The 26962-nt window shown below is 40.8% G+C and overlaps 1 protein-coding gene across 3 annotated transcripts in view; it reads right to left on the bottom strand.

Annotated features, from left to right (window-relative positions):
- Positions 1–1502: 1502 nt before the first annotated feature.
- Positions 1503–26962, bottom strand: part of arhgef38.L (Rho guanine nucleotide exchange factor 38 L homeolog) — a 41331-nt gene continuing 15871 nt past the window's right edge. For all 3 annotated transcript variants that reach the window (XM_018251855.2, XM_018251863.2, XM_018251871.2), the window contains exons 5-14: positions 24774–24791; positions 20978–21177; positions 19899–20029; positions 19272–19376; positions 16699–16821; positions 13913–14233; positions 9242–9379; positions 6381–6579; positions 3199–3455; positions 1503–2387 (exon numbers count right to left, since the gene is read on the bottom strand). In XM_018251855.2, the coding sequence (XP_018107344.1) occupies positions 2202–2387; positions 3199–3455; positions 6381–6579; positions 9242–9379; positions 13913–14233; positions 16699–16821; positions 19272–19376; positions 19899–20029; positions 20978–21177; positions 24774–24791 (1678 nt within the window). In that variant the 3' untranslated portion in view covers positions 1503–2201. The remainder of the gene's footprint in view (positions 2388–3198; positions 3456–6380; positions 6580–9241; positions 9380–13912; positions 14234–16698; positions 16822–19271; positions 19377–19898; positions 20030–20977; positions 21178–24773; positions 24792–26962) is intronic.

Genomic DNA, 26962 nt, shown 5'->3' on the forward strand with positions numbered 1-26962 from the left:
GTGCATGTTACCAACAATTATTATATGTACATTTTTAAATTGATCACATTACCAGAACTAAATAAAATATAGAATTTGCTACCTTCATATACACCATAAAATCTTATATTAATAATAATAATATATATATTTTTTTTTAAAGCTCAGTGATCCCATTACCTGCTATAAAGACACTGTACTGATACTGTTAACCCCTTAAGTTTAGAGGTGGAAGAGGACCAAGTTTGCAGCTGAGAAGAGTTCGAGATTGTTGGTGTCAGGTAAGAGCTAAAGTTTTGTATAGCTCCCCCAACTCATTACCCGACCTCATGCCGCTTGTAATATGCGCAATATGGGAAACGACCCTCATTGTGTGCAGTAACCGCTCTGGTACAGGTTGTTAATGTTTGCTTACTCTGTCGTTTGTCAACCTTTCTCTCCAGCAAGCTGGCAGTGTCACTGGTTAATTTGCTTTTTATTATCCATGTACCATCTGCTAAACCTGTTGTTCATTACCTAATAGAAGGAATGAGAAAGGCTAAACTTCAGAATATGACACCTGACAGCAGCTCTAATTGGCTGAAGCTGCTTGGCATAATACTAGTATTTTGCACGAATCTGCCTTTTTCTCTGTATGTTTGCTGCGCAGTGCTGATTTATACTGTCTGTCTGGAGCATATGCGCCTCAGTTCACGATGTTCTTTGCTTTATAATTCCACTTTAACTAAGGCATTGTAGGCACATGCTTGCTTGTCTTTTCTTCTACCACCTGAGCTAATGTATTTTAAGGAAAGCGCTCAGACTCTAAAATACAGTTAACCTGTCGGTGCCCTGCTCTAGTTTCAATTGACCGGCTTCTGCGCAATGCCCCAGTATTTTATCTGACTTCACTATTCAAGGAATAATCTAATCACATCTTCCCTAAACTATGGAAAACTATATAGAAAAACTGATGATACATTCATTTATGTGATATCAGAAAAATACATACACAAATAAATTTGTGTCTCTTTAGCTTCCTGGAAATTATAAATAGTCACATAAAGCCTTTCTATTAAATGTGGCAGCTGCATGAACAACTAAAAAGAAAATGTTCAATGCTTCACCGTAATGAGCAATGTCAGTGGTTTGTTAGTCCTGGATGTTTTGTCTTAAATAAGGACAGAGTGAGGCCAATGGCAAAGAACAGCCATAAGAAAATATACACAGAATGCCCTTTGTACCTTGATGGAGAATATGATATGTACTGCATAAGTAAACAGTAATTCAGAGGTTATTGGGTGTATGTTTAGGGCTCTTACTGACAAGCATTTTTACCTGCACTCCCCTGCGTTCCGTTTTTCTGCGTTCAGCCGCAGGGGAGCGCAGGAATAGACGCATTACATTTTTTCCAATGGGACTGTACTCACAAAGGTGCGTGTAGGCGCCGAACGCAGGTTGAGACGCAACATGCTGCATTTTTCCTGCGTTCGGCGCCTACACGCGCCTGTGTGAGTACAGCCCCATTGGAAAAAATGTAATGCGTCTATTCCTGCGTTCCCCTGTGGCTGAACGCAGAAAAACAGAACGCAGGGGAGCGCAGATAAAAACGCTCGTCAGTAAGAGCCCTTAAAAGACAGAAAGACCAGTAAGTACCGTGCCCGTGAGCTTTGCTGTTAGCCCGTAGCCTGTTTTCATTACTAAAGGTCTAGATAGATAGGCAAGGCAGGTCTGCTAAAGTAGAAAGGTGCATTTTAGAAAACCTGTGCTCAAATGAAAGTAGGGCAATCGGTGAAAATGTGGCAAGTGTTTCTGAACATGATTCACATAGCAGCTATACAGAATACTAACGGAGAGCGAAACGTGGCTTCTGTGTGCAGGTTTGCATGATGCATCTATCGGCAACATACCTGGTGATTGACATTCATTCGAAGAAAACAATTAAGTGCATCAAATAAAAATAAATTATACATGAGAAATCCTGCCTGAAAGAGCTAACAAGTCATGGTAAACTTAATGGTCTATGATCAGAGGGATAACCCTCTTGCTGTTCAACAGCTCCCAGCATCCCTCAGCAGTAAAAGGGATTATGGGAGAACAGCAGGAGGGTCACTAATAGGACATCCCAGACTGAGGTTGACCAAATATGTTGACGTTAACAAATACTTAGCAAGACCTCCTTGTATCTGTTTCCTAGAAAAACCTTCATTATCCATCCGCTTATTTTCCTTGCTTAAAAGTTCTTAAGCGTATGTCATCTTGCCTAGGTAGTTAGCCGGCACGTAACCTTTCTGTCCTTGTGCTTCTCCAAGCCACCATTCCTTGTTGCCGCTCAGGTCTGAGAACTGAAGGATCCTAACTCGCTGATTCTCTTGAAGGCTGAGCTCCTGTTGGCTCCGAGCTTCAAAAGCATACACGGCATAGAACATCTAAAATGTACAAGGACAACAAAGTCACACAACTACCAAACTAGTGCTAAATGCACAATTTAGAGCAGCCATCTGCCATTCACGATTTCCAGCTCTTGGGAACCTACATCTCTCAGCTTTCAGCTGAAATTGTTGTAAACTGCATGGAGTTCCATGACCTGTATAAAAGCAATTGGCCTTCAGCCTCATGCCTTTATATAGTCATGGCGCTCCTCAGTAATAATATCCTTGTGTTTTACAACTATACAATGCAGACAGAATATATCTAAATGTGTGAAAATGAGTAAGGCCTTCTTGTACATTGTAAATACTGCCTATGTATAAAACACATGAGCATGAGAATTCCTATTGTTTACTTCTGTCGGACACTGTCCATAATTCTTGTACAGATGTGTGCGTTTACAAACTAGGGTCACTCATTCATGCTCTTTCCCTGTATGTGGGAGGTTCACAATGCCTTTGCCTTTCCTCCTTATTAAGCTGGCCATACATGAAGAGACATCTGGCGACATTGACAAATGAGCGGATCTTTCACTGATATGCCCACCAACAACAGGGCTATATCGGGGTAATCCGAACATTTGTCTCTAGGGCCGAACGATCGGATTACAATGAGGAGCAATGGGCTCCGACAGGTCGATTGGCAGAAAAATGTAACTTTACCAATCAATATCATGGCCAGATATCGATCAGGAACACCCATCGGAGACCCCCATACACAGGCAGATAAATTGCCAAATTGGTCTAAAGGACCGATATTGGCAGCTTTATCTGCCCGTGTATGGCCACCTTTAGAGCTAGTAATACTCACTTCATAATCGTCTCCATTGAAACAACTGTCCCCATCACATTCATGAAGCCTGTCATCATCCCCATTAATGGAGGGGCTACTTTCACTTGTGCTCCCCACAGAAGCTCGGCTATTTCTGTCCCGGGCTGGTCGCGGTGAGACAAAAAGGCTAAAGTTATCAAAATCATCATCACAAAAGGCGCTGTCGGGTGAGTCCTTTTGCGTTTTTCCTGGAGTATATGGTTTCAGGAAGGAGGAATAGACATATCCTTGTACAACTGCAAAATGGAGAAAAGGGGAAAGATTGGTGAGCGGGTGAGATTTATGGCCAAGTGTGAAACTTTAATCGCTCCAAACCGGTGCATTTAGGGCTCTTACTGACGAGCGGTTGAAGCTGCGCTCCCCTACGTTACGTTTTTTCAGCGTTCAGCCGCAGGGGAGAGCAGGAATAGACGAATTTACCTTTTTTCAATGGGGCTGTACTCACACAGGCACGTGTAGGCGCCGAACGCAGGTTGAGACGCAACATGCTGCATTTTTCCTGCGTTCAGCGGCTACACGGCGCCTTAGCAAACTTCATTCTGTATACAATAATACATAATAAAATGTGGTTAATAACATCACATTATGCCTGTCATTGGCCAACTTTGGTCTTAATAACTGACTATAGGAGGGCTGACTTGTATATGAACATCAGTTCTTAGATATCAGCTTAGATATCCCTGGGATATGAAAGTTCTCAGTAAGCATCAGGGGTGCATTAACCTGAAAAAAGAATATAACCTGCATTGGAAGAGAACTTTTATTCCAGTATAAGAATTGCATCCAGCGGGTTGCACAACTGACTCAAATGACAGTGAATGCAGGTTTTGATACAACTGAAGTCAAAGTCAAAGAGATGCAACATACTTTAGCACTTGCAATTGCGTTGCTTAGACTGCAAAAACTTAACCCTGTTATTATACATATATTGCCCATTGATGGCCATAAGGACTTAAATAGTAAGGAAAAAATGATGTTCCTGAGGCCTGTGACAACAAGGGAGCTCTAACAGCTACTGTGTCTGCCCATAGAGCTGCATGGGAAATGCTTTTGGCACATTTAGTGGATATAGCCAGATGGTGACAGGTTATACAACCCCCTGTCTACTGGGAGACTGACTAATTAAAGGGGTGATTCACCTTTAAGTTAACTTTTAATATGTTATAGAATGGCAAATTTAAGCAACTGTATTGATCTTAATTTTTTGGGGTTTTTTTTGTAGTTTTTGAATTATTTGCCTTCTTAGTCTTTCCAACTTTCAAATGGGAGTCACTGACCCCATCTAAAAAAAACAAATGCTCTGTAAGGCTACACATTTACCCCCTGATGTAATAAAAGTCACTATGTTTGCCCTGGAGCATTAACCCATAGCAACCAATAAGATTTTTGGTTTTAAACAGGTGACCAGTAAATGCTACCTGCTGATTTGTTGCTATGGGTTGCTGCTTGTAGGCAAACTTAGTGCCTTTTCTTATAACCCCCTTACTGTTATTGCCCCTTATTTTTATTACGCCACTTTCTATTCAGTCCCTCTCCTATTCATATTCCAGTCTCTTATTCAAACTAGTGCATGGTTGCTAGGGTAATATGGATATTCTGGAATGCTGAAACTGCAAATTAGAGAGCTGCTGAATAAAAAGCTAAATAAGCTCTCCGACTTGCAATTTCAGCAATCCGGTTGTTAGGGTCCAAATTACCCTTGAAAAAGGAACTGGAACAATAGGAGAGGACCTGAATAGAAAGATGATTAATAAAAAGTAGCAATAACGATACACTCGTAGCCTTAAAGTGGCCATACACAGAGATATCCGCTCGTTTGGCGATGTCGCCAAACGAGGCTATCTCTCCCTGATATGTCCCACCTTGAGGTGGCCAATATCGTGCTGAGGGCCCATGATTGGATCCGAACGATGGGTAACGGGCGGTCGGATCGCAGGACCGCATCAATAAACAGATGCGGCCGCGATCCGATGGGATTTTTAGTCCTGCGAGATCGACATCTGCCCGACTTTCAGCCAGATCTCGATCGGGGAAGCCTGTCGGAGGGCCCCATAGACGGGTCAATAAGCTGCCGACTCGGTCTGTCGGCAGCTTTTATCGGCCCGTGTATGGCCACCTTTAAGCTGGCCATAGATGCAAAGATCCGATTGTACGAATCATCGTACGATTGGACTTTCACATCTCCCGACCCGCCACTAACCATTCAGATCAAAGTCTTACCAGTCAGATTAGTTAAAGAACAGATCAGCAATGTTCTGCCCCTGACAGCAATCGTACGATATCTATGTCCAACCAAAGCTAGTGACAGTCTCCCACTGAAAATCGTACGATCGGCAATACACGCAGAGATATTATCGGCAGCTGACAGAAATTTTCGAACCTGTCCGATCGACCAAACGACCGATCTCCGCCGGACGAAAAATGTCGGGACTCTCCACACACGGTCCGAAAATCGTACGAATCCTCGATTCGTACGATCAGATCTTTGCGTCTATGGCCAGCTTTACAGAGCATTTGTTTTGTTGAAAGAGTGATGGAAAAAAGGCAAACAATTCAAAAACTATAAAAAAAGAAAATATGAGGTCCAATTGAAGTTGCTTAGAATTAGATATTCTATAACATACTAAAGGTTAATGTAAAGGTGCTCCAACCCTTTAAATTGACGATTCAGAAAAAAAATATGGGTGCAGTCTCCCTTATTTAACAGAAAGGGTAGCCAAAAAAACACAAAGATTTTGTCACATTTTTTACAAGTCGCAACAAAATCCCACCTTAAAAATGAATACATTTGCCCCCAAGATAGGCAGTTCCACAGTTAGACTAGAAAAAACTATAAAAAAAAGTGAGAAATATTTCCTGCAAATAGTTATAGAGAGCAATTAGATCAGTTAATAACTTTGTTTTTTGGGATCTTAGAGTATCATAATTGCTTCTGGGTTTTTTTTATCCTGAACATTCTAAATATGAGTCTTACAGAGAATACATAGCAAGAACTTCAAGTTCACCTCTGCTAAGAGGCCTTCATTTTTTACAGATCACGTGATGGTGCCATTTGTAACCTGTTCTCAGGTTTCTTAGCAAGGCACTGTGCTCAGAGAATGGAACAGGCAGATAGTCACACAAAGGAAAGTCAATATTTGTCTGAGTGTTTGGTTACTTACTTCCCGTGTCCACAAGCCACCTGCTGGTACTGCCAAAGGGATCCTTGTCCTCAACAACAGCCACCAGTTCTCCCTCATAGAGATCTATATCAAGCTCCTGGGAAGCGTTACACTTACGCTTTGCCTGATAAAGTTTCTCAGCGCCATAAGTAGACAATAGCTTGCTCCTGTGGCTTTCAGACTGCCGAGGGAGTTCAGGCTTAATGGAGAACAAAGGGGCATATTATTGATTCTCATTTTTTTTTTCTTTTTCAAATGCTTGTCTTCATTTGAATACTAAAGAATAAAAAGCATTTCACCATAGCAAAGGGAGACAAGTATTTACTGTAACATACGCTAACCCTTTAGGCACTATAACAAATTTCTTTTTTGTTTCCATCACTGCCAGGCTACATAGCAGAAGCAGGAGATGTTGGTCTCGCTATATTTCTGTTATGATTCTAAACTGTTACCATTAGAAATACTAAGAAGGTAGCTTGGCTTGACATGAGTTTTTTGTGCCAATAGCAAGCTATAATCCTTGTGTGTATACCCACCAGGGGGTAAATGCAACAGCAGACAAGGAGAAATACATTTGAAATAAATAAAATCTCAAGCAGGCTGAAGACGTTTGGCACATGTAGTGAACTCATGTGAGCTTTAAATCTATTTAAGATTGTTGTTTACCTATAACTGTGCAATGCCATTTGGCAACTGTTCCTGAAAAATTAATTAACTTCAGACTGAAACACAGCACGCAGGTAAACTACCTTTTAAAGGAGAACTAAACCCTAAAAATTAATATGGCTAAAAATACCATATTTTATATACTGAACTTATTGCACCAGCCTAAAGTTTCAAGCTTCTCAATAGCAGCAATGATCCAGGACTTCAAACTTGTCACAGGGGGTCACCATCTTGGAAAGTGTCTGCGACACTCACATGCTCAGTGGGCTGTGAGCAGCTGTTGAGAAGCTAAGCTTAGGGACCGTCACAAATTATCAAACAGAAAATGAGGTTGGCTTCTCATATAAACAGATGCTACAAGGCTGATTATTAAATTCAGATTCTAGTTGCACTGGTTTCTGTGCTGCCATGTAGTAATTATTTGTATTAATGATTAATCCGCCTTATATTGTGACATTTATATTATATATATATATTCAGTATATTGTGTGTCAATCCCTAAACTCAGTAAGTGACAGCAGCACAGAGCATGTGCAGTGAATCAGCAGAAAAGAAGATGGGGAGCTACTGGGGCATCTTTTGAGACATAGTTCTTCTCTGCTAAAGGGCTGTGGTTGCCTTGGGCTGGTACAGAAGCTCAAAACATATTGTACAACGTTTCTAGCAGACTTCTTTAATTAAGCTTTAGTTCTCCTTTACGTGACCTCTTTTATTTACCATGTTCCAAAGACAATAGCTGGTAGCAGAGAAATTAAATAGAATGTGGTTAACGTGCTTAAAAAGTTTAGTTTAGTGGAATTATGATACACTTCAGCATTTGTGGAGACCATAAAGTGTGCTGTTATGGTAGACAAAGGTGTGTGTGTTTGAAGGAGGGGTGAAGACAAACTAGGAAAGTTGTGCACAGCAGGTAGGTAGGCAGTAAAGGTGGGAGTCAATATTAAATCCTGCCGTTAGTGGCTGTCACTCCCCCACCCCCCATTCTTTACTATATGGGTAAGGGAATAGGGCAGGGTTATGCTGCCAGGCCTTCCTATGTCCCCACTATTTTATAAATAAAATTAAAATACATTGGGTTCCTAGACATCCCCCACCATACATTTTTAAGAAGTGTGCCTTTGTATTAACAAATATATAGTAAATATGATCCCCTGTCATTTGACTCATCACCTCAATATTCCTGTGGGCGTAGGCTGCAGTCCAGGGTCCATTATTGTGCCCTTCTTGTGTAGTCAACCAAAGCCCTTCATTCCATCTTCCCCCCCCCCCAAAAAAAGAAGATACATGGGGCAAATTCACTAACCGGCGAAAATTCACCAGTGCTGGCTTTGCGCACTTTGCAACACTTCGCCAGGCTTAAATTCGCCTGGACAACGATAATTCACGAAGAGCCGAAGTTGCGCACCGGGTGCCGAAAGCTGGCAAAATTACGCCAGCTAAATTACGCTTGGCAGTTCGAAGTTACGCTAGTGTTGGCTAATTAGCATACGGTGTGCAGTTAAAATACAATGGCCGTATATGCTGCAGCAAATACATTACACTACACAACGCCAGGGAACCTTAATAAAATTATATAAGTTGTTATATTGCCCTACACATGTGCCCACTGTATAGTTTAGGTGCCATATGTTAGCAAATGTAGGGGGGAAGGAGAGTACCCCAAAAAAAATGTACAATCTTTTTCAGTCTATCACCCTTTAAATAGGAGTTCCTCAAAAAATAGTTGAAATTTTTTTCCTATTTACTCTATTGCACTTCGCCTGGTCTGAGGTGGAGAAGGCAAGTCTGGCGATAGAGGTAACGGTCAGTAAAATCAAAAACGTAGTGAATTTGCATAGTAACGCTCTTTCGTCAGACCGAAAATTCACCTGGCGTTAGCGTGCGAAGTTCTTGGCGAAATTACGACAGTGAATTTATGCCAACTACCGTTAGTAAATCGCCAAAGTGCCAAAATGACGTCATGCTGGCGAATTTTCGCAAGCGTTAGCCACTTCGCCCTTTAGTAAATTTCCCCCACAGTCTCTAATAAAACAAAAAGAGGGCATTGTTATTCAAATTGTACTTTTCCATTTTGGGCTGGAAGCTGCATGGTGATGGTTCAGTAGAGATGACTATTCTTTAGAAGAACTTAATGTGCCGAATAGTATAAATGTCTGACTACATCATCAGATGTTTTGTGAAAGTGTTGCACTTACCAAAGGGGAAAGGGTTTTCTTCCTCTCAAAGCTCAGTTTTCTCTCAATAAATGTGGCAGTGCTGTTTTCCTTAAAAAAGTTGAGATTCTGCAGTTCTTCAATGATGTGCTGCTGGACATTATTCACGTTTCCACAGATCTGCAGTCAGCAACATAGGACAAATCATGTCATGACATATTAGGGTAACTGCATACATTTAGGCTCTGTTAAAAACATTTTCTTGCTGGCTTAAATCGAATATAACCAGCATTGTTTATAATATAAGCTTCTTATGCATTAACTATTCACTTATAAGAACTCTATTGACATGAGAAATTATGCACTGTTTATAAATTAGTATTTCCCTTGTGGAGCTACCCATTCATGAGGTGGAGGAGACATAGTCCGCCCTGCTGACTTTTCCCGTGACTGCTTGCCTGTCCAACATTTTATTCCCAAACCAGGGGTGTTTGTATGAATCTGGTCTTCCCTTTGCTGCATTAGTAGCCTCTAATCTGCATTAGATTTTGGCACATTGTTGGTGGTATTTGCTTCCATTCAGCCATGAGCCAAGTGAGCTTGAGCACTAATGCTGGAAGTCTAATTCATCCCACAGATGTTCAGCTGGGCTAACGTCAGATCTTGTGTCAGCCAAGTACTTCTACCCCATGTCAGTGAAGCCATTCTGTACAAATCTTGATATGTGCATGGGGGCATTATTGTGCTGAAACAGGAAGGAGCCTTCCCTAAACTGTTGCCACAAAGTAGGAAGCACAGACAAGAATGTCATTGTAGTCTTAAGGTTGAAACTACAGCAGCAGATCAATTATTCTCTGCCACCAAACTTTACTGTCTGTCTGTCTGCATTGGCAGGTAGAGTTCTCCTGGCCAGTGTCGGACTGGCCCACCGAGATACCAGTAAAACTCCCGGTGGGCCCAGGTGTCAGTGGGCCCTCATGCTGCTAAACTTTTGGACTATTTTATGTTCTCTGAGAACAAAGTGGCTAAATAAGTGGAATAATAGATTATAGTATGTAATGAAAAAAGACTAGAAGAATAGAGGTTGAGTGAGGAGAGGAAGAACGTAGTACTGAGAGTGGGCCCCCGGTCTAAAAACTTTTGGTGGGCCCCTGGTCTTAGGTTTTTTGGTGGGCCCCTGGTGTCCCAGTCCGACACTGCTCCTGGCATTTGCCAAACCCAGACCTTCCTGATAGATTATCACTCCCAAAGATATTGATCCACTGATCCAGAGCACAATGGTAGTGATGTTTACACCACTCCAGCCAAAACCTGGCATTATATACAGCAGTGATACTAAATCTGTTTCCCCCCCCCTTATCCCTACAAATAGTTCTTGTTGCTTTTAGAGGCAGTCTGGAACTCAGCAGTGATTGTTCCAAATGAGTGTGCAGATAATTTTCGCCATATAGTGTATGTCTAGCTCGTAGTAGTAGTAGTAGTAGTAGTAGTAGTAGTAGTAGTAGTAGTAGTAGTAGTAGTAGTAGTAGTAGTAGTAGTAGTAGTAGTAGTAGTAGTAGTAGTAGTAGTAGTAGTAGTAGTAGTAGTAGTAGTAGTAGTAGTAGTAGTAGTAGTAGTATCATCTCTGTAATAATAAAACAGTACCTTGTACTTGATCCCATCTAAGATACAATTAATCCTTATTAGAAGCAAAACCAGCCTATTGGGTTTATTTAAGGTTTACATGATTTTCTAGTATCATGTAAGATCCAAAATATGGAAAGATCCATTATCCAGAATGGACCCGAGCATTCTGGATAACAGGTCCCATACCTGTATTAGACTCTACCTAATAAAAGCTCCAAGGGTTCCTTTCATTATACAACTATCCCATACCTGTATTAGACTCTACCTAATAAAAGCTCTAAGTGTTCCTTTCATTATACAACTAAAGTGATTTTACTTGAGTAATGACCCTGTCCTTTATTATAATATATATGAAAAATAAACAAAACATAGATAGAATCAACAATTTAACATTCCTCATGCTTTTATTCTAGGAAAAACCAAATTGCAGATTCTCCTGAAGGTAGCAGCGCAGTTTATTTTTTCCTCTGGAAGGATGAGCTCGCCAGCAATGTACTATGAATAGATGTCAAGAAAAATGAAGGGAATCCAGTGATACAGAAAGGAAACATATGAGCAAGGTGATTGGTTGTGGCACGATGGATACCAAGCCGTTTGGAATTCAGCTCAGCTCTGTGGGGGATTGAGCAGGATATAAACTGGAGCTGATAAGCCTCAGGCAACATAGATAAGCTCCTTCCTTTTTGTTGCTTATCGCTATACTAAAACCCATGTGACTGCTGATACCCCTTGCATCCTATTGTTTATCTCCCCTGCTAATACAAAGCCGCAGAAGGCACTGTTGTGCTAATTATCATGCACTGCCAGGGTCCTTCAGGAGCTAAGGAGTTAATCTAAGGCTGTCAACCAGCCAATGAGAATATTGTGAAATATATTTAAGACACAGCCAGCACATAAGAGATTAAACACACATACTGCTTTTCAGTAAAAAGCTTTCTACCCATGTTCGCTTCTCCCAGTGGCACCCTGCCATCCAGTATACCGTGAATATTCCCCATCTGTGTGTTACAGATTATGGCAACTATTTAGAGTTACAAATCTAGTGAAAAAAATGTGGCTACAAAATAATAGTGAATTGGTTAAATCCCCCAAGTCAAAGCATACACAAAAACAAAAAATGCAAATGACTCCAGGATAGTAAAAATAAGAAGGAAACATATACAGGTATGGGGTCCCTTATTCGGAAAGCCATTATCCAGATTGCAATAGAAATTTGGCCAAACCATGTATGTATGCACCTCGTATGGTATTCCTCCCAATCACCCACAGCCACAACAGTCAAATAATATATGGGATCCCTTTTATTTGGGAATAATACATGCAGCATTTAAATATTTATAAATTTGCTTTTAGGGCAGAGACACACGCTGCTATTTCGGGAGATTAGTCGCCCAGCGACAAATTGCTTCTTCTTCGGGCGACTAATCTCCCTCTGATTGCTTTGGCTGTTCAAAGTCACCCGAAGTTTCCTTGTGATGCAACTTCGGAAAACGAATCGTTTCCGAGTGACATTCCGCCGGAGCCCGCCGGCAATTTACATTATAGCCGGCAGGAAGGCAGTTCGGGATGATTAGTCGCCCGAAGAAGAAGAAGAAGTGATTTGTCGATGGGCTACCAATCTCCCGAAATAGCAGCGTGTGTCTCTGCCCTTAAGGTCAACTTAGAATTGGACAATGCAGAGGAAAAGAGATAATGAAATTATACAGCTGGGAAGAATTAAACAAGCAGGACTGACTTTACTGAACTTTTTCTTCTGTGTGCAACCTTATTGTAACAAAAGGTTAGGTAGCTTATTTTAACACTGCTATATTGTTTGCAAATGAAATTAGCCTTGAAGAAATTGGTAAGTTGTGCATTATTGCTGAAGTATATTTCAAAGTGATACTGACACTAATATAACTACTCTTGAAAATATTAATGTACATTAGGGGGCAGATTTATTAAGGGTCGTAATGAAAATTCAAATTCTCAATTTTTTTTATGGTCTAAACTGTCAAATTCGACTAGTGAACTATCCATACTTGATTCGAATTTTTTTCAAAATTTCGAATTCGATTTTCGAGATTTATCAAACTCTGGCCTTTTAAGAATTTGAATTTGACTATTCGCCACCTAAAACCTGCCGAATTCATGTATAAGTCAATTAGAGAGGTCCAGTGACCAATTTGTAGATGTTTGTAGCCTTCCTGACATTCAAGTTTTTTTCGGAGGAAGACCTTTAAATCGAGTTTGGATGAATACGATTGAATTCTATTCGAGTTTTCAGGTCAGTAAAATTAGGATATTAAGAATTAAGAGTTTAAGATATTCGATTTTTTTAATATATAACCCCCCAATTTTCGAATGTAGAGGAAAATTGAATTGATTAGAGTTAAAAAAACTCAATTTGAAATTCAACACTTGATAAATGTGATAAAACGAGATGATGTCTGTGTGGTCTTTTAACTGTGATGTGGGAATTGGGCGGGATCTGGGGTGGGGCTTGGGGGCTGGTGTGGGCGTGATTTCTAACGGCGGCCCTGTAGGTCATGTTGACTGTTTTTCTCTTATAGTTCTGCTTTTATAAGTATTTGTTACTTGAAGTTCCTGGCTGTTTTGCCAACCTGACTGTACCTTCTCAACCGGTCAAAGTTTCTAATGCTAACAGATTACTGCTGCACAAATATGGCAGCACCCTGAGGGATCATATAGGCAATGTAAAATCATTGGGCAAATACTATTAAAATGATATATATATATATATATATCTCAAGCAAAGACAATGTTATGCAGGGTCGGACTGGGGGGCACGGGGCCCACCGGGACTACTGTCCAGGGCCCCTTTCGACCCCCCCGCCCCTCTACTATGACGCACCGAGCGCGCTACTCTGTGAAAGGTGCCACGCGCATGCGCAGATGGCACCCTATTTTTGTCAAATACGATCGGGACAGGGGACTGGCCCAGCGGGGACCCATTAAGGGTCGGGGCCCACCGTGTTTTCTTCCAGTATCCCGCTGGGCCAGTCCAATGTTATGATAGATATAAAAAAAAGTTTCTGGTGTAAGTATCACTTTAAAACCATGTACAAAACCATTTATTCCCCTTACCATGAAATCGTCGGCAATGTTGGAAGCTGACTCCAGTGCAGCAGACAAAAGTTCCCTCATAAGAGTGATGAAGAAGTACATACAATTGGAGAGAATTTTCCTGGCAGCCTTGTTAAAGGTTTGCAGTTCCTCCACCAGCTGAGCGTTTAGAGCCTCATAGTCTTTCCGTGCCTGATCCAACATACCATCAGGTGGCTTTTGTAGACAACTGTGGTAGTCCAAAAGTTTATCATAGCGCTTCTGAATTAGCTTCTGGGGCATGGGAAACATAGCATGAAGTGTGCTCAGAGGCGTATAGACACGTTGTTCTAGTCTGTTAACCTGCAGCGCAAAGAAAGAAGTACAAGATACAAAACTTCATGATAAAATACTACCTTATATATAAAATTCTCATCATATCTATTTTCAGAAATCACTTGGGCAGCAACACACTGGAAATGTTCCCATGTGCCATTGCTGTAATTATCCAGTAATCCAGAAACATATTTAGAGTAGTTTAAAAATACAGGTATAGGAATTGTTATCCAGAATGCTGGAGTTTTCCGGATAAGGGGTCCTTCTGTCGTTTCGATCTCCATACTTTGTCTATTAAAAAAATCATTTAAACATTAAACAAACCCAATAGGATTGTTGCCACACCAATAAGGATGAATTGTATATTAGTTGGGATTAATTGCAAGTTACGGTTTTATTATTACAGAGGAAAAATTTTTTAATTTTTTTTTTAAAAATTGAATTATTTGACTATAATGGAGTCTATGGAAGATGGCCATCCTGTAATTCAGAGCTTTCTGGATAACGGGTTTCCCGATAATGGATCCTATACTTGTATAACTATATACATGTACATTTAATTTTTTGGTAAGATCAGTTATGGACCACCCTACTTGATATACTGTAGGTAAAGAGCATTCTAATTTGCCTAGTTATATTATGTATTAACAAAAAGATCTGCTTAATTTTGCCTGATTTGACCATCCTTATTTTGGGGACATAATGATTGAATCATAAGAGGGACCTGTGCAGGGCAATGTGGTCCTTTCCCAATGATACTATTAAGCTTGAAGGAAAAATATCTGGTGGTTTTGCATATTAGGTGGGTTTCAATCACACCCCATTACGACCTAGCCATGTCATGTTATGCCAACGATCATGCCTCATGCTCTGCCCAACACTTACTGCATCTGAGGAAACTAAAGGTGACCATACACATAGAGATCCGCTCGTTTGGCGATTTCGACAAACGAGCGGATCTCTCCCTTATATGCCCACCTTGATGGCCGTTATCGGGCTGATCCAATCTTGGGCCCTACGGGCGGTCTGATAGCGGGACCATATCAACGAATAGATGCGGTCCGTGATCCCACATGATTTTTACCCCTGCCCGTCGGAGGGACCCACACATGGGTCAATAAGCTGCCGACTCGGACTGTCGGCAGCTTTTATTGGCAAGTGTATGATCATCTTAAGGGGAACTTTAGGCGTTTTCACTTGTAAATGTTAACATTAATTCAGGGGCAAATTACAGGTAAAGGGTGATTAGGGGTGGCTTCCAAAAAAAATCTTTTGACACCTGTCAAATACTTTGGCTGAAAAACTCAATGTGCAACACCAGCCTAACGGCAGACCTGTGATTTCCTTAAAGGAACAGTAACATCAATTTTTTCCAATGCATAATTCTCCCCAAAACAGCTATAATAATAGGCAAGGCTTACTTCCCCTTGGATTTTTTGAAATCTTTAGCTTGAATTTGACTTTTAAAGTGCCTCATAGGAGAAAGGCGAAAAAATGACAGCAGTTTCAATTCCTCTGTGTGCTGAACCAGAACTCAGCTTTGCACCAATGACCTAAAGCACCTAAGATTTTTTTTTCAGCATCTGCAGCTTAAATATATGCTCACATCATTAACCCCAAAACTGTCTGAAGGAATAGAAACATAAATTTAAGCTGCAGTCCAGTTCAGCACACAAAAGAATTCAAGTCGCCTTTTCTCCTTTCTCCTATGGGGCACTTTAAATGTCAAATTCAAGCTGAAAATTTAATTTAAGGGTAAGCAAACCTTGCCTATCATTATAGGTATGAAAAAATTGGGTGTTACTGGTCCTTTAAAGCCAGTAAAAGCTTTTCATTCACTTAAAATTCTCCTCTGTTTTATTCTGTTTACTGCAGGATTTTCCCCTGTTATTCCTCATTAAAATGTAAATACTCTTGTAAATCTCATGGTCTGTATAGGTCAGTTTTAATCCCATTAATCTGGAATTTCATTCTGTCTGTGTTCTTTCTGCTTTCCCTGTATAATTACCCTAATTAATTCAGATGGACACCTACCTGAGAATCCACCCTACCTTTTAAATTAAGCCACCATTGTTATTTCTTTAAAGGCAAGCAGTTTAAGGGGGAATAAAAACTATTTGGATTTTTTTTTTTACTGAAAGTTTGTCAGAAATGAGTGCTGAAAGGTTGTTAGAATTTATTGACACTGTGATGTATTCTATTCCTAAAATAATAGATATTTTGGTGCCATTGGTGAACAAACTGAATAGGTCGCCACAAATGGGTCAGTGCTCATTCTCTGGAGTGTTCCTATGAAGCAGGGAGAACCAAGTGGGAAACTGTTTCTGGGTGGCAAAGTACTGGAAAAAACCTTCCATTAGAAAGAATGGCAATCCTGCAAAGAAGTGCCCCATATGTCATTACCATTACAGAGGGTGGTGTGTTTGCCAATTACAAAAATACAGTCCAATAAATTAAGTTGCCTAAACAGATGTTTGACATATTTAACGTACAAAATTCCTATACTGTTCTCCAGTTTTATTGTGGTTATTCAGGTCTCCGTTGCTATTGTAGTTATCATCATGCAGAATGTGATGCATCTCCAAAACACCTTGAGCAGCCAGGGGCATTGCATCCTAATGGGGAAAAAAGTTAATTATGAAATTAATATTAAGCATAGTTTTGACTTTTCAGGCAGTTCATTTTGAGATTTTATTTTAGAATGTTGTAGACGTGGTCCCCAACCTTTTTTATGTATGCGCCACATTTAAATGTAAAAAGAGTTGGGGCGCAACACAAGCATGAAAAAGGTTCCTGGGGATGCCAAATAAGGGCTATGTGGACTGAGAGCCTAAGGGCTCTTACACACGGCCGTTCCGACCTGCGCTCCCCTGCTTTCCGTTTTTTGGCGTTCAGCCGCAGGGGAGCGCAGGAATAGACGCAAGTCATTATTTGAAATGGGGCTGTACTCACTCAGGCGCGTGTAGGCGCCGAACGCAGGAAAAATGCAGCATGTTGCGTCTGAACCTGTGTTCGGCGCCTACACGCGCCTGAGTGAGTACAGCCCCATTTCAAATAATGACTTGCGTCTATTCCTGCGCTCCCCTGCGGCTGAACGCCAAAAAACGGAACGCAGGGGAGCGCAGGTCGGAACGGCCGTGTGTAAGAGCCCTTAAGAAGCCTTTAATTGGCAGAACGCCCATTTTTTATGCAACCAAAACTTGTCTCCAAACCAGGAATTCAATAATAAACAAACACCTGCTTTGAGGCCACTGGGAGCAACATACAAGGGGTTGGAGAACAACATGTTGCTCATGAGCCATTGGTTGGGGATCACTCTTGTAGATGGCGGTATTCTAAAAAAGTTTGCAGTTAGTTTTCATTTTTACATTTCTCTGGATTTAAATTATAAAAATATTTAAGATTCCCTTTAGGTTTACCCCATGAGACACTTGCTGTGCACCTGTAACCTGCCATGCTTAGAATGCTGTCACTGCACCAAGGAGTCAAAGCTGTTAGATTTCTGGTAGCATGAATTGTGTGCTATAGCAAAATGTAGAATATGATACAGGCAATATTATTCTCTGCCTGGTACATTTATCCTATTCTTCTGTACAGGTATGGGATCTGTTTTCAAGAAACCCATTATCCAGAAAGCTTTGAATTATGGGAAGGCGATCTCCCATTGACTCCATCATAAGCAAATAATTCTAATTTTTAAAAATGATTTCTTTTTTCTCTGTAATAATAAAACAGTACCTTGTACTTAATCAAAACTAAAATATAATTAATCCTTATTGGAGTCCCAATCCTGTTGGGTTTATTTAATGTTTAAAATATTTTTTAGTAGATTTAGGGCAGAGACAGATGAGAAGATTCGGGGAGATTCAATCGCTCAGCGACAAATCGCCTCTTCTTTGGGTGACTTATCTCCTCAAACTACCTCCCCACCAGTTAGAATCTAAATCACTGGCTGCAGGGCCGGATTTACATAGTGGGTGTCTCTAGGCCCACTGCCGTTCGTCACCCCTGTCCCCCCCTTTATTCGTGCAAATTTTCATAATTAATGGGGATTGGCGCATGAGAAATTTAAAAAATTATTGTATCTCCAGCGCATCCCCAGTGTTTTTAAACCAATGTGGGTGTGGTTGGGCAGCATGCCACCCCCCTAAAATCCTGCCGTCCTAGGCCTGGGCCTAGGTGGCCTTTCCACAGATCCTGGCCTGACTGGCGGGATGGCACTCGGAGAGCTTCATTTTCCGAAGTCGCCCAAAATTGCCTTACGAGGAAACTTCGGGCGACTTCGAAAAATTAAGATTTAGATTCTAGCCGGCGGGGAGGCAGTTCGGGGAGATTAGTCGCCCAAAGAAGAGGCGATTTGTCGCCAGGCGACTAATCTCCCCGAATCTACGTGTCTGTCTCTGCTTTTAAGGTATGGAAATTACTGAAAACCACAGGTCCTGTGCAGTCTGGATAACAGGCCCCATATCCTGTATTAGCGAAAGTATGCAGTTTACATTAATATGGCGGGATTTTCCCAGTCCTTTTTATGCTGTATGATACCTTTTTGATCATTTACAGCAGGGATCCTCAGATTTTTTTTTCAACTTGTGAGCCACACTCAAATGTAAAAGAAGTTGGAGAGCCAATTATGAGCTGTGATTGGCGATTTGATAGCCCTATGTGCATTGGCTGTCTCAAGGAGGCTCTCTTTGGCAGTACACCTGGTTTTTATGCAACTAAAACTTGGCAAGCCAGGAATTCAAAAATAAGTACCTACTTTAAGGCCACTGGGAGTAACATCCAAGGGGTTGGTGAGTAACATGTTGCTCATGAGCCACTGATCAGGGATCACTGATTTAGAGCAACCGCACACATACACCCATTAACATTGTTAAAAGATACAACGTACCAAATATTTTTTTCACCTATATCTGTTATAATGTATATTTCTTTGCTCTTAGCACATTAGCTATAGATAATGGCCTGATATGACCTTATTTTCATATGTCCAACAAAAGCTGAAAGATAGAAAGGAATGGCAACCAGAAGAGCTCAAAGAGACATTTATCCTTAAAAGACTCACCTGCATATGTTGAAGGGTAAATGAAATGTTCTTTACACACAGTCTCACAGTCTTTTCCAAACTTCTGAATATTTTTTCTTCCTTGTTAAATATTTGGTCTTTCACCTAGAATATGTTTCCATAGAAAATCCTTAATGTGTGCTGGCGGTACATTCATAACACATTTTTTTTTTATGATAGGCCTGAATAGAAGTGCATATGGCTGGAATATATACATTTAATTTACATTCTACATAAAGCTTTTATAAAAAGAGGGTGAACATTTTCATCTGAATAGCATACAGTTAACCTACAAACATGGGACGCACTGAATCCAAGATTAAGTGGAATTCTAATACATTTCGCAGAATTCAGATGCAGCCAAATCATAAGCTTTCAGCTGAACTAAATACAAATGCACGTGACTTTAAAATTGTACACAACTACACGTGATATTGTTTGTGATTTTTTTTCATTTTCCTCGATATGTAAATTAGAGTTCAGATTCGGTTAGGAGTCTTTTGTGGAGGATTCAGTATACACCAAAATCCATAAATTGCACTTTAATGTGGGTTTTTAAATATAAATACCTTGTAGTTGCATTCTGTGCATGTTTTAGACAGCTGGAAAATATAATGTATAATGTACCTGTTCTCTGCCGGTCAGAATCTTCAGATGGCTGGTTACTCTTTTGGATTTTTTTGTTATGGAGTGAATACTGAGCTTGGAAAGCTTGTCTTTCAGTGATTCCTCTTCATCTGCCCTCCTGTATTTCAGCACTAAAACACATGGGAAACAACTTCACAGTTGAGCTTTGGTAGATAACAAATCTATGGCATTTTATGTTTAAATTAAAGGAACAGTAACACCAAAAAATTTAAGTGTTTTAAAGTAATGAAAATATCATGTACTGTTGCCCTGCACTGGTAAAATTGATGTGTTTGCTTCAGAAACACTACTTTAGTTCATATAAACCAGCTTCTGTGGCGGAAATTGAAAAACGGCTATATGGCACAGGTTAACTAATGGATAACAGATAACACCATTAGACAGACAGAGCTTATTTGATATCTTCTGTGTAACCTGATCCTTTTCTCTTTTGAATGGCTGCCCCCATTGCTACACAGCAGCTTATTTATATAAACAATAGCAGAGTTTCTGAAGCAAACACGGCAGTTTTACCAATGCAGGGCAACACTGCATTATATTTTTATTACTTTAAAACACTTTTATTTTTTGACGTTACTGTTCCTTTAAAAGCTGTATAAGCATAAGGGCACCCAATTTACGAAATGAAATGAAGAGGATGACCATTGACACCAAAGAATTATATTTACACTAATTTAGAAACAATAGGGATCTTTTACTTATGTGCCTCTGCAAGTACAAAGTCACTCCCCTTTGTACTCATTGACAAGCAAGAGAGGAGACAGCTATTTCCCCAATTACCAGCCTGAGCCTCATGAATACAGTGCTGTACAGACTCATGTATTTTGAGCACAGAGACCTGCAGCCAGTCAGCAACATGCAGGTGCAGTGCCCTTCACTTGGTAAATAAGCCCTAATGATTAGGTTTCCCATAGAATCACATCAGTCTGGGCTTCCTTATATGGTGTAGCAGAATTATTGCCCCTTTATCAGAGTTTTATTTCCTGGCTCTTTGTCAGCAATGAAAACCATCGGCTCCCAGTATTAGAACATTTAACTTTGCAGAATGTTTGTGTTACCTAGATCCTTCCTCCTTTTCAGTTCATTGATGTTCATGTTGGTGGTTCTGACTGCTATAAATGCGTCTTGAAGTGGTTTATAGTCCGGGTGACTCTGAGGTGTGGTGTTCAGCAGTTCACATAGCAAGAGTGGGTATTTCATCACACGCTGAATTGGCTTAATCATGAGAGATCCCATGTCCAACAGGTTTGGTTTGCCCCTGAAATATTAAGTGATACACATTATGTGCATTGTAGACTCCCCAATGCAGGCACCAGTTTGTCATGAAACCCAACACCCCAAGCTGTTCCTATGACCCCTGACCCCAACCCTGTCACACTTATATACTTGGAATAACATTAGGCCTAAAGATATTGCCGTAAAGGTTGCCATGCATGAGCGGACAAGGTACGAATCACCTCAATTGGGTGACAGACACTATATGAGGGACTATACATGTGCAAGGCCACCTTTAATTCGTTCCATTCGTTCATGCTCTTATACCATCCTTTGGCCAATGAATGGAAATTTTTGTGTCCTTTATTGACCAGAATCCCAGTATTATTGGTCGGTATGGCTGCATGACTGTCCAAACATACCCTGATTGCCAGTTAATATGACCAAACAGGTCTAGGCATGTACAGGAACTGACGATGTGGATCTTGACCTGCCTCAGCTCGGGCGCAGACAAGATCCACATCCTCTGTCCCTAGCCTATAAAGCTCTGTTCTAAATAACAAATGGGGCATTGTTTAATTTACAGATAATGGAACTAAACACAGGGCTGATAAGAAATACACTACAATAAAACCAGGACTTCTGCTTCAAAGAAAAGTAAAACTATAATTAAAATTATTGTCATTTTTGGATGCCATACAACACCCCCCTTGAAGTGGACACATTTTTTGTGGGGTTAATATGCATGTATTTTGTTTTTAAAGGCCAAAGTTAAAGCGTCAAAGAAAAATTACATGGGAATTATCCTTTGGAACTCTAACATTCAACTCTAACATTCAACTGCCAGTCACAGACTGTCATTCACTCATTTACAGAATAAGACAAAGCAAGGAGGACAATGAGTGATGGATTTTCTGTTATAGAGAGACATTCTCTACTCTTACCTTTCTCACACAGCAGGCTCATAGTACAGCCCCAGGGGACACCATGGGGCTACAAAGGCACTTCCATGCTAATCACTCACTCTACATGCTACAGTGGCATCAGTCATAATAATAATAATGAGAGAGAGAGAGAGAGAGAGAGAGAGAGAGAGAGAGAGAGAGAGAGAGAGAGAGAGAGAGAGAGAGAGAGAGAGAGAGAGAGAGAGAGAGAGAGAGAGAGAGAGAGAGAGAGAGAGAGAGAGAGAGAGAGAGAGAGAGAGAGAGAGAGAGAGAGAGAGAGAGAGAGAGAATAATAAAACTAGTTTCTGCTATTACAACTGGTGATGGGTGGTGCATTGACAACAGGAGTAGTCAGTAAAGGGCAACAATGTGCAACACCAATATATAGTTTACAAAATAATGACACCAACTGAATGAGTTTATGACAAAAAGGGTGTCTTTGATATGAAGGTAACATCTACTAGTAATAGTCAACAGTCTCTGTACATAACATTACGATTTTTGACATTCACCATCACCACTGGGTGTCCCCAGACACTACTGATTATCGCCTAATGCTCTGTTAAGGTGGATCAGTGATTATTGATACTGAGCAAACAAGGATATTTCCTGAACAGTTTGCTTTCGTGCAAGGCAAACAAACAGAACAAACACACATTTTAATTTTAAGTTTCATACTCCAAATCAAGGAAAAGCACAGCAGCAGATTGAAGCACATTAAATCTATTTCATGCTAAGGCTTTTGCATCATTTTCACACATTCGATTCAGACCTACCGTATCATTGAAATATTCCTGGCAGCTAGTGCTTTATATTCACCCTTTCTCCATTTCTTTCCCCTTTTTTATTTTAAGATATAGTACCTTTAATCACTTAAAGGTAGAGCATGAAAATGAGGAGAGACCAGAGTAGTCAATATTGTATGTGCTTCAACCACTTTATTTAACCTTGTAGGTTGGGTGAAAAGCAGTCCGGAAACCCTTGCCAGGGGTTTGCATAGATATACAGGAAAAAAATACTGCTGCAGCATCTCTTTGTTGCAAAAAGTGAAAACTTGGACTTATTAGGTCAAACAACTAGGCAACGTTTCGGGCTTACTCTCGCCCTTTCTGCAGCAAAGAGGTGCTGCAGCAGTACTTTTTTTCCCTGTATGAAAATGAGGAGAGAAGCAATCTATGGTTCGTTGCTTCTATGTATATGAAAAACCCACCTGTCCTGACATTAAATCAGCCTTTGGCACCAGCTCAAAGGTTCTAAATCACTTTGGAAAGTTTCTTTGATAGGAAAATGATTACTTGTAGTATAATGCAAGTGCTGGCTAGTGTCAGGAACAGTCCAGTCCATGCAGGCAACTGTCTACTTGGTAATATGAATGAATTTGTTTTGCATGTACTAATTACTTTTATGGAATTAGGTTACTGTGCTGTTTTACACCATTGTATATTCTTCTTCAATTCATTCCCAAAGCTACTGAGAAAGTGTTACTGGCTCAGCTTGCAAGTTTAGCTTTGATTTTATTTAGCTGCCATTATTTTTCTGGAAGGTTGGCCACAAACTTCCTCACCACCTACCTTTTGTGTTATTGTGTTACTAGACATTAAGCCGTTAAATGAATGGGCGCTAGAACATATGTCGTCACATACCTCCCAACATTTCAGAATGGGTAACATTAGTAGGCAGGGCCCCCTTTGTAGCACTGGTGGCCAGGGGGTTAATGCTGGTGCCCAGGGGGTGTTAACATTGGTGGCCAGGGGGTGTTAACATTGGTGGCTAGGGGGGTTAACATTGGTGGCTAGGGGGTTAACATTGGTGGCCAGGGGGGTTAACATTGGTGGCCAGGGGGGTTAACATTGGTGGCCAGGGGGGGTTAACATTGGTGGCCAGGGGGGTTTAACATTGGTGGCCGGGGGGGGTTAACATTGGTGGCCAGGGGGGTGTTAACATTGGTGGCCAGGGGGGGTTAACATTGGTGGCCGGGGGGGTTAACATTGGTGGCCAGGGGGTGTTAACATTGGTGGCCAGGGGGGGTTAACATTGGTGGCCAGGGGGGGTTAACATTGGTGGCCAGGGAGGGTTAACATTGGTGGCCAGGGGGGTGTTAATATTGGTGGCCAGGGGGGTTAGCAGCATAGCCCTGAACACTTCACATCTCCCCTGTTACCTCCTTTCTACTCCCTACTATCTTCTCCCCTCAATCCACCACAAAGACGACATCTCGCCTCACCTCGAGCCACAAGTAGCGTGACCCGCGTCAGTAAAATAAAGATGGCGGCGCCGGCTGGGCTGCAGCAAGCTCTCGCGAGACTTCGGGCCCGTGGGGCACATGCGCAGTAGCGCATTTCCACGGACACAGGGACTGGGACTGGACGCAGAGACACTTGGACTTTATTATATAGGATAATACAAGAAGACAAAAGGGGGAATGGCCTAGCAGTCCAGGGGTATGGCATGATACTGTTAGGGTGTGTTCAGCCAAATGAGGCCAACTATCACTATATGAAGGGTACATATTATTATGCCTAAAATAGGGCTCAGAAATAATTATAGTTTTGCTAGTTATGTTGTAAAATTCTTGCCATGCATTTACTGAATTTGGGATTTGAGTAATAATTCTGTATTATTATTGAATTCAGCTTTGACCTTTATTTTAGCAATATGGCAACAAACAACAGAAAAAGAAAAACATTGTACTTACTGATCTTCATAAATCTTTCTGTGGAATAAGGGAAAAAAGATAAATGAGTAAAGTGTGCTTTCCTTATTCATTTGATCAAATACAATACAGACATACAGTATAGTAAAAGACTGGCTATTACGCTTAAATTAAATTCTTCTCAGTACAAATCTTCCCAGCTGACTCATTTGTTAATAACACAGGCGCATCCATGGAGAGCTGTGACTTCAAAAACATAACCTTATTTTTAGCTTACTTCATAGCTGCCTGAGGGCCATAGTGACCGTATGCATACCAGTATTAAACCTAAACAATCACTTAGGTTAAAGTTTGCTGATTCTTGTCTGTAGTGTATGGTAATTAAGAAGCATACTGTATATTTCTGTAAGCTTTACATTCTACAAAAAAGAGCAAATGTAGAATCCTTCCTTCTTATGTGCCAGACTCTGCTGTTTTACTTTGACCAATGCCATGCTATGGGGCAAGCATGTGGCTTAGCAAGAACAAAGGCCAACAACAGAAAAAGGACTGACATAAAGGGTCCAAAATTCTTTTAGTGCACTGCGATTTGTTGTGTCCACATGCACATGCACACAACTTAGAGAAAGTTGGGAGACACTATTTACAGAATATTGCATCTGAGATATCATCTTTAATGATGGTGGTGCATCTCCAAGAAATGGCTGACACAAAAGTACTGTCGGAATTTGCATTCATACATTTGAGTGGGGGCTGACAAAAAGTAGAATGTACATTGCAGGGATTTTCTGACAGATTGCAACACATTACAGAACAGGCAAGGCATCTTGTTTAGCATCTCTCAAGCATGGGTACCATACTAAACATTCTTGTTGGTACCAGTGGAGTAACTAGATATTACTAGGCCCTACAGCAAATTCAATCTAGGGCCCCAAAATATTGATAAGTTGGCCTTTTCTACCAATATAGAATAAAATTGCTTATTAATTAGGGCCTCACTGAGCCCCCTACACTCCTGCCCCCCATCCCTGAAACCACAGGGTCTGCTTCCTCTGTAGTTATGCCCCTGTTTGGTTCAGTTCCCATAGAAAAAAACTCTAAATTGTGCTGGGGGACAGGCCCCCTTAGTAACACTGTATTTATGGTAATTATATTACTTTTTAGAAGCTCTTCTGTGAGCTAGCCATCTATAGTTCCATTGTACCACTGTACAATCATTTTCATTTCCTTTATTGCAGACACACAATAAAGGCAACAAAGTTCTCAAATGATGCAAAATAAGCACTAGGCAGGAATGCACTTCTTTGCCTGTTGTTGAAACGAGCAGTTTGTTTGCATAAGGAAATTCACACATCAAGGCAAACCAAGGTGTCAGTGTGTATTTTGGATGAAGCTCAGGGCTGTCTCCAGTGAGCAGTGTGGAAGGTGCTTTGACTGCACAAGAAATGGGCAGGAGTTGGCACAAGTGTCACATGATGGTTTTATTATAACACTACTTCCATCACAAACACAGCGTCATGGTGAGTGGCCCCCATAGAAACAAGGTATTAACATTTGAGCAATAATAGGCTATGTGCTGTTTCACCAGTTCAATTTAGAGCTTTGTGTATAACGGCCTTCAAAAGGATGCCTACCTAATTCAATGGCAATTACACAATAAAAGTTAGTGATTGGTTAGCTTTTAAGCTGGACTACTGCTTTCTCAGCAGATAGCTAGTATAATGATGTACTTAATAGCCCAATATAGCAAAACTGGACAGAAATTAAGTTGTCACGTGGTTGGACACTGCTAACATTGATTTTTGTCTATCCTTGCAGTGGTTAAGCCTGTGGGATGCAAACATGCAACTGTCACAAGTAGTGTGATCAAAGTAATGCACATCCATTTAGCGCTTTGGGTGCAACTGCATCTGATTTGACTTTAAATGCAAGGAGGAGTTGCAGTGTGTGACATAACCCCTTTTGATTCCCATATATTTACTTGGTGCAAATGGATTTTTCCAAGTGTCACTCAATTTTTCTTTCCCCACTGGATGCTTCATATTCGACTCACGTTACTGCACAGCAGCTGGAGAGCCGGCCTCTTTCTTTTCCTGCTTCAAATGGCTTGTTTTTGCACTGGATATTTAGTAAGGCTGTCTATTTATAGTGTTGCTAATGGAAGGCAGAGTCTTCCATGAACTATTTTTAGGATCATCACAAAAGGATCCCAACTGCGAACACAAGCATGC

This window comes from Xenopus laevis, chromosome 1L (genome assembly GCF_017654675.1).
Source record: "Xenopus laevis strain J_2021 chromosome 1L, Xenopus_laevis_v10.1, whole genome shotgun sequence".
NCBI classification, from domain to species: domain Eukaryota; kingdom Metazoa; phylum Chordata; class Amphibia; order Anura; family Pipidae; genus Xenopus; species Xenopus laevis.